The 10845-nt window shown below is 37.0% G+C and overlaps 1 protein-coding gene across 1 annotated transcript in view; it reads left to right on the top strand.

Moving 5' to 3' along the window:
* The window catches only part of MSH3 (mutS homolog 3), a gene marked incomplete at its 5' end in the record, with an annotated part of 34564 nt that overhangs the window by 5597 nt on the left and 18122 nt on the right, over positions 1 to 10845 (top strand). Inside the window, 3 exons of the mRNA XM_010194574.1 lie at positions 1517 to 1624; positions 5065 to 5179; positions 8480 to 8637. Coding sequence (XP_010192876.1) covers positions 1517 to 1624; positions 5065 to 5179; positions 8480 to 8637 — 381 coding nt within the window. The remainder of the gene's footprint in view (positions 1 to 1516; positions 1625 to 5064; positions 5180 to 8479; positions 8638 to 10845) is intronic.

The following is a 10845-nucleotide window of genomic DNA, read 5'->3' as shown; positions in this document are numbered from 1 at the left end:
AATATAATAAAAAAAAAAAAAAAATTTTAAAAAGCCAATAAACTCACTTTTAATACTAATTGAAATAGAGTATGGTTTCACTTTTAAGTGTGCCATTACTAAAAAAAAAAAACACAAAACCAACAAACTAATAAATTAAGCACAATTGCAGTGTTATTTACAGTTTTAGAGCTGGGAATATACAAGGTATTTGGGCAGGCTCTTGAGCGACTGTGATTCTGTGTTGCCCTGTGACTGACTGTGTCTGTTTGCTAGAAAGTAATGTTATTGTCCCTCACAACTGGCTTGCAAAATCTGTTTGTCTTAGATGAGAGTTTGAATGGAGTTATTTGACTATTTAGCCAAAAGGTCTTTAAATATTTCTCAGACTTCTGAATATCTTTTATTTTTCAGGTGTCTGGTTATCAACTAGTTTTTACTTCCAGGAATTACAAACCCACTGAAATTGTCCCTCAAGTCATGTGATGATAATTGTTTCACTTTCACTTGTGCTTTTTTCCCCGCTGCAAAAGCTTAACGAGTACCTTCCTAACTTCTTAAACAGTTCCTTCTGAAGTTGTCGCACTGGACATAACTGATACCAAGGCTTGCCTCCTAGTAGGACCCCAGCAATTTTGTAAATTTAGTAGAAAGAAGAAAAACATTCCAGTTCATTTTACTCTGGATTTGTTGCCTTTGCAATACTATAAAATAGTTCTGTTAAATAATTTATTGTCACTATATTAGCCATGTAAGTTTGAGTAGACCTATTTTAACCTTTCTTCAGTTAAATCTGCCGCTTTTCATGTTCACTTTGCTGATTTCAATACTGTTGTATGATAGCAGCATACAACAAGGACAGACCTATGTGTAGGAAAGTGCTTTTTTTCTCCATCTCTCCATTTATTTATCAAATTTTGCACCCCTACTGGTTTTATATTCCATGTTGTATCTTTGAGAGGAAAGAAAGAAATTCTTGATGAGTAAGAGAATGAACCCTACTGAAAACTGTTCTTCTGGTAACATCATTATTGTACTGGAGGAAGCAGTACCATAAATGGAAAATGGATTATTGAATTTTCTGTTGTATGTACTGTATTTTATTGAAATTACAGGCACTGTGCCTGTGTTCAGGCACTTTTAGTTTCTTTTTTTCTATAACTTATGGTGGAAGTAAAGCAGTTGGGATTCAGTTGTCACTGTGATAAACAGTGGCAGTTTTATAGATCTCGTTTAGACAGCAAGAATGGACTGGACACCCTTTATATGCTGACTAATGAATTTCATTTTGCCTGCTTTTTTGTGCCTAAAAATAGTTCACTATTACAATGGGAGCATGAAGTCTGTCTTGATTAAGATTGTGTCCTTATATTGTAACTTAATACACTGCTGGGAGATTTGAATTCAGAGTAATTTAAAGACCACAGGAGCACTGTGAGAAGCATGCTTGGAGATATATTTTGACCATACATCTGTATCTGTATGAAATGATTTTTTTCTTTTCTTCCTCCTGTTATTTTTCCTTGTTTTGGTATAGCCATTTTAGTGAACATTATCACCCTCTGTCTAAAGCGATTGGTCACCTAGCAACTGTCGACTGTCTGTTTTCATTGGCCCAAGTGGCTAAACAAGGAGACTACTGCAGGTAATAAATTTTTAAGTGTTATTTAAGATTTTATAGGAAATTGTAAGAGAGTATTTTAAATAAATTTGATTTTAATATGTGTACTATGATAAAATGCATTATTGAATTTGTTCACAGTAGTTTCAACTTAATCTCATTTTACAAAAATCACTTCTGGACTTAATGCAATTCTGTAAACGTTGCAGTACAAATTTGACATCTTATGTTTGTCTGTTGTTTGTTTGACTTGAGTCTAGTAGGTGATATCTCACTTATGTAGAAATATATGTTGGACTTCACATGGAAATATTTTTTCTCCTGTATTTTTTGTCTTAGCAAGCAGTGAATTTATGTTGTCTAAGATGTATGTGATATGTTTCAAAGATGTATTTCATGTAAGTAATAAGTACAAAATAGTACCAACTTTCAGAGGTTTGGTGATTCCTCACCTAGGATCCTGTGTTAGATCTGATGAGCTGTGCACCTCCCTCTGCCCAAGACCCACACACACTGGTTCCTGCAGCCTGGGACTCTGGTAGTGCTGTGTCTGTCCCCCCTCCTCTTTGCAGTGGGGAGATGTAAACCCTCAAGTCCTGCTTCACCAAAGGTTAGTCCAGAGCTGGCTCCTGAGCTTGTACACCCTGCAGCTCGGGTTTTCCTCCCTATCATGAACCTGTATCTCCTACACTCACACAGACAGACAGTCAGTCTCACTGGGGTGCCTTCCTCTATAGCATGAGGTCTCTGTCCTCAAAGGCACTGGGCACTCACTCAGCCACTGCTTCAGCTTGACAAGTGCTGCCTCAGATGCCAACACTTTCTGAGGTTTAGATACCCCTTCAGTGGCTGTTGTCTTCCAGTCCTCAGCTATTGCCTTTGCCAGAAAGTCCACATACTCTCTTTTGAAGAGTGCTGTGTGCTACTTGTAAAATGTTGTAATTGTGGGGCTGCGCTTGCAAGTGCTCAGACAATTGCTTAGGAGTAACCATATGAATTTGAGACCTGTGGAAATACAGCAAATTATGTAGTAAATATATGTGGATGAAGGCAAATCAACTTATGTATGCTTCTGCTTTTATATAATATCAAAGATAATATTGATCACTTCTGGACTCTTGGGATCTTGTGTGCCTCTATCAGAATCTCTTTGCAAGTTCAAATTGCTCACTTATTTCTGTGTACTTAGATGAGAAAACAGACTGAAATCTGATTAGCTCACTGTACAGAGTGTAAAAAATTCACTGAATTTTTAAGAGTGGCTTAGAGCTCATAAACTGGCAGGAAGGAGACCTTAGTGAAACTTTAGCTGGAGGGAAGGTGTCAATAATTTAATTTTAGAGTGCTACTGAAGGAAGGATGGACTTTCATATTAACTAATTTGACTATTTTGGAGGAATGTTTTTTGATTAAGTGAGAACTGCTTCATGTCAGCCTACCTGAGACAGACAAACGAGTCAGGAATTCAGGAGCATAGGTGTTCTGCAGAGTTGTTGGCAAGAGGTAAGCACTTCTTGCAGTTTCAAGGCACCTCAGGGCCACTGTGCTGCGAGACTCATCCCTTACATGGACAACATCGGGGGTCTCAGGCAGACAAGTTAGATAACTAAGGATGATGGTGTAGGTAGCCCAGAGATCATCATCTGATGTGTGTGCATCCACTCTGGAGGCTGTGAATTTGTTTAACTTTCAGGAATGCTATTGAAAAGGTTGTACCTGACTAAAGGACATGTTACACATTCCAGATAAATTTACCTTCCCCCCCCCCCCGCTCTTACTGTATGACACATAATTGTCTGATTGTGGGAACACAGGGCAAGGGAAGACCTTTTGAATGATTTGGCCTGAGGGCCTACTTCTGCAGGCCCCATTGACTGAAAGTGGAACAGTCAGCAAGGCTCATGGCATCCTGTTTCACAGTTATGTGGAAGAAGGCTTGAGCCGTTAAAAAAAGAAAATTGTTTCCAAAGATGAGGACAAGATTAGAAAGCAGCAAATGAATCATTTAGCTGTTGTCTGCCTTTCTTGAATGCAAAGTAGAAAGGTACAGGAGAAAGTGCTTCTAGGTCTGTGCTCCTACCTTTTCAGACCATCACGTTACAGCTCCAAAAACTTACCATGCAGCAATTGGAGGGTGACATTTCCTTTCTTTATCACCAAGGCCTAAGTCTCTGTCTGTATAGGTTTCACCTCAGCTATTCAACTGCTGGAAATATCTTTATCCTAAAAAACCCACACCATTATCAGCTTGCACCTTTTTCCCCAATGCTTTGTGTTCCTAATAGGCCATTTGTTTTACCTCTGTTTTTTTTCAAATTGCATCATCATTCTTTAGCTCAAGAAAAATCACACACCCCACATCTTGTCTTCCTTCTAAAGTCTACCCAAAGTGTGTGTTAGTTAATTTCCAGTCAAAAATTTCTGAGGCTTTATTCCAATATTCTCTTTTTCTCAGCTACTGCCACTTTCCTAAGTTACTGCTCTTATTTCGAGTTATTTTACACAAAAATGTTGCTGAAACATGAAACCACATTTACGTCTCCACTGAATGCTGCACTTCAGTTTATGATGAAAAAGTAAGCCTAGGTTGCAGAGAACAACAAAAAAATACTCATAGTTCAGTGGAACAAGCTTTTTTTTTTCAGCTTGAATTATGCATGTTATATTAGTAGACTTGTGGACAGCTAAGGTGAAAGCATTTGAGACAGAACTACTTTTTACATGGTTTGGAGATGAGAGAAAAGTAGTAAATAGTATTGATCTGATTTGCATATTAATTTCTCAACAGGTACTGGCATTGCAGTGTTTCAACTTAATAAGCTCTTTCTATGGACAGTTACTGTTTGATGACTCCTGCAGATGTTAGGGAGTTGCTGTCAGGTTATGAGAGCTGCTAGTGTTCATAGAAGAGTTACAGTTTTCTTATACTGTAGTCTTTGTTTTGCATCATTTAATGTGTTATCAGTAATAATATACATAGTTGGACAATTTTCTTTACTCCCCACTTGTCAGTTAGGACTTAATGCTGTGACAGGCTGGACCAGTTAATTAGCAAGATCATTCTGAGAATGTGAAATGTATCTGTAAAATGTGGCCCTTTGCAGAAGCTGATATGGTGGGGAGAAGAAAACTGTCCTCCAGTTCAGGGGTTTTGCTATTGATTGTTCATTTTGTAGTTCTTAATAGTTTTTTTAGAACTATTAAACACATAAGGGACTGAAACCATTCCCTAGATAATGAAAAAATGAAGAAAATACTCTAAAATTTCTTTCAATCTTTTTTTTATAACTGAATGAAACCAAGGAAGACTTTAGAAGTATTTGGTACCAATAAGCCATTTTTGTTATTCGTACTTTTTCACACAAATTTGCATCAGAGATGACCCTCCTGCATGCTTTAGTTAGAGTAGTTCTAAGTAATCAGTTACAATAAACATCTAAATTAATGCCTCTTCCTTTTTGCAGACCAACTGTGGAAGGTAGTCGGAGAGAAATAATTATAAAAAAAGGGAGGCACCCTGTGATTGATGTATTACTGGGAGAACAGGATCAGTATGTTCCAAATACCACTAACCTTTCAGTAAGTACTGAGTTACTGTTTGAGCTTCACAGTCATTCAAGGGAAGGAATCTGGGATTTGCTTCTTGGCCTGGAAGTTAAAATAAATAATTTAATCATACAACTGTCAGCTTGGTTGCATTTCAGAGAGATTGCTAAACACGAACACATCCATTTTGTCTTTCTTCTCACATCTTGCAGCCAGATGGTCTGTTTACAACCTTTTCAGCCTTAATGGCATAAAGGAAGGTGATTTCAAAATTAGGAAAATGAAAGTTTTAAGTGGTTATTTTTTAAAAACAAATTAATAGTTACATTTTTTTAACTTATCATCAGGAGTCTGCTTTTTGAAATAACTGTCTCAAATTTGTGGAGTTTTTTAATATACAAAATAGCAACAGCTTCGGTTTCTGTGTAACGTGTTACAGGCTTAGTTTTCCAAATTAATTCTGAGATAGCTCAAATGTTTTGGGTTTTTTTTTAGATATTTCTCTGCTATGTGTTTTCCTATCTGGAAGTATTCATTTCATACAGCCTTTCTTAATCTAACGATGCAGACTTGGAGCTCTGACTTTTCACTATGTAGTATCAAGTACACATTCTGTAGACTGCCCATTAATTGTAAGAAGCCTTTCATATTAACCTATGATAAAGTTTCCCCCCCCAAGATGTAGCTTGCAGGCTGTATGCTGCCCATAAGTGTCTATCTGACTGTTGTTTTCTGCAATAGAGAATGACATTGAGAAGTAGTAAGAGTATTACTTGATTGGTATTGTTGTCAGTGCTACTTAACATTTTCTAGGCAATGTTACCTAAATTATATGACCTAAATTACCTAAAATTGCTATAAATATGCAATTGCTATAGGTAGGAAACATTGCCTTATTTTATTTCACATATCTGGTTCTGATAAGTGTATTTTAGTTTGTTTACTTGTTCATTTTTTCCTGAAAAACTAAACCTGTCTGTTAAAATTACATGTCCTTTTGACATTTTTTGTTATTTACCTGCCTACATATTTTTTTAAATACTACATGTCTTCTCTTAATGAATATAAAAATATAATTGCAACTTAACTTGGAATATGTAACTGCCCCTTCTTACTGTAAATATAGAAAAGATATGAAACAGATGTCAGTATGGAGCATTGCTGTGATAAACACCATTCAAATTTGTATATATTTTTCGGGAAATATTTTTAAATTCTGTTCTATCCTGAACAATGATACAGTTATTCTGCATTACTTAAGGAAATGTTTTGAAAATTATTTGTCAACTCCAAATGGATGACAGATGGCATTTACAGAAAATTCAACATTTCATTCAGTAATCATCGTGCACTTTCGCCTGTTATTCCCATTCTTATGTTGGCTTTCTAAATACTGAGTATTACAAAATCAAGTGATCGTGGTACAACCACTCTTGCCTCTCGTGTTGGTTTGAATTCTCTTTTTTTGAAAGAGGTGAGTGGGAACCCAGTTTATTTAAATGCCTCTAGTTTTAAACTGATGTGTTTGAGTCAGCATGAAAATGCATCTCCTGTCATGTTTTCAGCTGAAATGTTGTCAGATATGTAACTTTAGGAAAAGCTTTCTTACAGTGCCCTGAAATAAACATTTTATTCTTCCATTCCTCCTCTCACCTCCAAATATTCATGGATTCCTTCAGTACTTTTAACTTCAGCCATAAATTCCAATAAGATGTTAGCTGTTGATTGCATGCAATTGTAAGATAGATGGGTTCTCTGATCTGATGTTACAGCATATGGTCTTTCTGAAAGCTGGCTTTGCAACCAGCCACCAGCCTCACAGTGTGCTTGGAGAGACACTGGAGACATACTCAACACAAGCAAGAAATCTATGGATTTTAACAGATTAACTCGTTCTGGGTTTAAGTATCTGTATGTTCTGTTGTGTTGAGCCAAATGGTAGCCCTGACAAGGTTTTAGTAATGATATTGAAACTATACCTTGGAGACTAGAAAGTTATGAATTTTATTCCCATATAGTCATATGCATTTTATTACATCCATCCTTTATTCTTGATAATGGCTTTTATGGGTTCTGACTTTACTGCACCTTCCTTATGGATGAGCATTTCTTCACAAAAGCTAAACAGCTTTTTACATATAATAAATATCGATTGCATGTATCTTCTGTATGATCTAGAGTATGACATCAGTGACATTCCTATCTGAATTTTATTTGCCTCCCTGTTAACAGAATGAAAGCCTGATTGAAAAACAAATCTATAAAGATTATGATGTTACTTCTGTGGAGTTTTCTGTTGTTGTCACAGTGCCTCATCAGTTCCAAGCTTCCTAAGAACCATGGCTAATACTCATTTTGCACAGTTTGTCTTTTCTTCCATGCTCCTCCAATGGGGCAATGGAGTATGCTGACTTTTGGTTAGTTCTTCAGTTGTTGGATTTCATTGTATGTACTCAGCAGAAAGGAAAAATCTAGTTGCACAAAGTCCTTGCATAACTTAATTTCCTAGTCTTGATTCAGGCTATGAGAAAGCTTTATAGATTCATTAAGGCATTTCAGTTTTGTATATGCAATTGTCTTGCACTAGAGGTAGACAGTTTTATGCTGGAGCCATAGACATGTACCAGTACTGTATGGAGCTGAGATGAGCTCTTGCATTTGAATTCATTTTCCATAGGATTTCAGTGGTTAGATATACTGATCAGAGATTGGATACAGTCTGCTCTCGTATCTGTGTTGCAGTCAGGTATTGCCAAACTTGGCAAGGTCTTGTTTTCTTATTGTAGCCAGTCTGTTTGAACTGCTTATGTTGTACCAAGGCAAGCAATTATTAATGGGTGTAAAATCTCTGTCAGGTCTTTGTCTGTCAGATCTTCTCCCTGTTATACCATGAGAGCTCTTAACTGGAGTGGAATCCAGTTCACAACCAAATTAGGATGACACTGGCTATGCTGAAAGCTGATGAGTTTCTTCCTTTCTCAAAAGAAAATTGGACAGAAAGTTCTTGGAGTGCTTTCTTGGCTCCTTGATGGAGAAAGAGAATGTAGCCCCTCACTCTGTCCATTTTGCTCAAGAGTAATCCACGTTGATTGTGATGCTTCTCTTTTACCAGCCTGAAGAGGTCTCAGGAAGATTTACACATCTGAGACTTCATAATATCTTGAAAAGTGAATGTGATGAACTCCAAGAATGAAGGAAGCCTTTCATCTGGAAACAGAAGATTTAATCCTGAGGAGTTGTCCTATATCCCTCTAAGCACATGCACACAGCAGACTTTCTTATGAAAGACCCTTGTGCAGAACAATATATTTGACCACTGTTTCATGTTTTCAGGGAGATGGCGAAAGGGTCATGATAATAACTGGACCCAACATGGGAGGAAAGAGCTCCTATATAAGGCAAGTTGCATTGATCACAGTCATGGCACAGATTGGTTCTTATGTTCCCGCAGAGGAAGCAACAATTGGTGTTGTGGATGGTATTTTTACCAGGTAAGCTTTCAAAATTTGCTGTATTTTATGAAAACATTATTATGGTGGATGTGTGTGTGTATATCTAAAGTATAATTTCATATTTCATTTAGAACTTTAGAATTTATACTTGGAAGTTTTCATTTTAAATAGGTATGTTGGTGGTTAGGTTTTGATGATTATTTTCTGGTAAGCTATAGTATTTGTTTTGGAGTCTTTGAATTTAGAAAGGATAAGAATGTTAATGTGACTGTCTTGATTAAGATCCAGATATCTTAACTTCATCTGCCTGAATAGGCATCTCAGCTGAATTTATTCTGCTGGGTGATAGCCAAATGATGTTTCCACTAAAATGAGTGCTGTCCTGTCTAAATATCATGTCACAGTTTCTGCTGTGCAGTGCGGTTGTATATACTCACAGTATCTGAGACTGAGAATTTAGGGCTGCATATATTCTATGCTTACTATCCTTCCTGTACTATCAGTCTTGAACACACTTTACCTGATGTCTTTTAAAGGGCTCATAATGGCAGTTTGTTTCACTCAGTCTAATTTTTAAGGTAACACAAATAATTTTTAAAGATTATCAGTACAGTCAAAACTTTTGTGTTTTATAATCTAATATTACCAAGGATTATCCATCTGTCTTTTCCCTTTTTTCTTTAATCTATTTTTTAGTCAGCCAAAGTTCTGTGTTACTGATGGTATTGACCCAGTTGTAGCTTTCCTTTCAGTACAAATGTTTAGGAGAATACTTGCATCATGCTTTTGCTTCAACCTGTGAAGTATAGGACCTTTCCTTGCTCTACGTATCCAACTAATGACAACCGTGCTTGTCAAGTAGGTCAGTGCCCTTTTCTGCCCCGCTGTATCTAGTTGTCAGGAGCCACAAAGTGCTCTTCAGTGCCCAGCCTGGTGTTTGCCTAACTCCTGCTTCATTTTCGCCTTCTCCACGTCATGAACTTCACCTTCAGCAATGAGAAAAGGAGTAACTTACCAGCTTCTGCATCTCAGAGGCTCAAGGTGCATAGAGACTGTCCAGAAAGCAGGCACCTCTGTTTTGGTTTGATTGGGTTTTTTTCAGGGTTTTGGGAAGGTCTATACATATGCAAGTCTGTCTGGCCAGGTTAATGTGGTGTTTCATTCATGGTATTTCTTAGCCCTAGGAAGTTAGCCTTGTAATAGTTTTTAATACCTGGTTGGAGGAGAGAAACAATAAATTCAGCTGACGCATGACATGTCTTACATTGTTTCTGTAATGACCTGGCTGAACCTACATTTCTAAAGTCTTAGCTTTTGCCAAGAACTCTCCTCTGGTAGGGAATGAGCTTGTAGAGATGAGAGGTTTTCTAATTTTTTTTAATCACTTTTTTCTCACTCATCCCCATCTTGCTTTTTTTTTTTTTCTTTTCCTTCTGTGCTTCCTTTTGGGAGTTGTTTTGCTTGTTAGTTTGTTGATTGATTGGGGTTTTTTTTAATAAGATGCAGCTATGCAGACCTGCTTTCTGGACTGCCACCCCAGGCCACAAGTGTCTTGCTGGAAAATGGGATTTTTAATTTTTTTAATTGATGACTTTGGTATATTTTTAATCTTTTAAAAACATTGCATGAAAAGATGTCAGATTCCAAGTTATTCTCATCACTGCTATAGTGTGTTGTTTTCTATATGCCGCTATTAGTGGAGCACCCCTGCTGTGAGGGGTGCTTTACAGGCTGACTCTATGAGGAGTTCTGTGCATCAGGAGCATCAACAGTTCTGCTGCTTGCTAATTGTTTTGGAATATTAGTGGTTTATACTGCAATCTCCTTTTTGTCTGTAGACAGCATTTTCGAAGTGTGAATTTACATAAATTTAAGAGATTAGCACTCATCTAGGATTTGTATCGTGTTCTGAGTAGGGTTTCCATGGAAATTGAAAGGTTGCTACTATGGTTATTCCTTTGGATATATTTAGTAGTTATGTATTATAGCTTCTCTAAATTGACTTTAAATACTACATTATATTAAACGTTTTTAAAGATGCGAAAGATAGGCTTGCTTACAGGTACAGTGGAAATAGAAATTATTCATCTTCATTAACCAGGTGTATAGACACAATACAGTGCTAAGGCTAGGCCAGACATTTCAGAGTAGCGTTGCTGATTTCATCCCAAGGAGGGGGAAAGGGAGAGAACCTTCCACTGCAGAATGCCCCTAAGCCCAGATGATAAACTGTAACAAGTCTGTAAA

Source organism: Mesitornis unicolor, unplaced genomic scaffold, assembly GCF_000695765.1.
Source record: "Mesitornis unicolor isolate BGI_N332 unplaced genomic scaffold, ASM69576v1 scaffold45991, whole genome shotgun sequence".
Taxonomy (NCBI): Eukaryota; Metazoa; Chordata; class Aves; order Mesitornithiformes; family Mesitornithidae; genus Mesitornis; species Mesitornis unicolor.
Note: the sequence above shows the minus strand (reverse complement) of the source record. Positions and strands in the feature narration are given on the sequence as shown.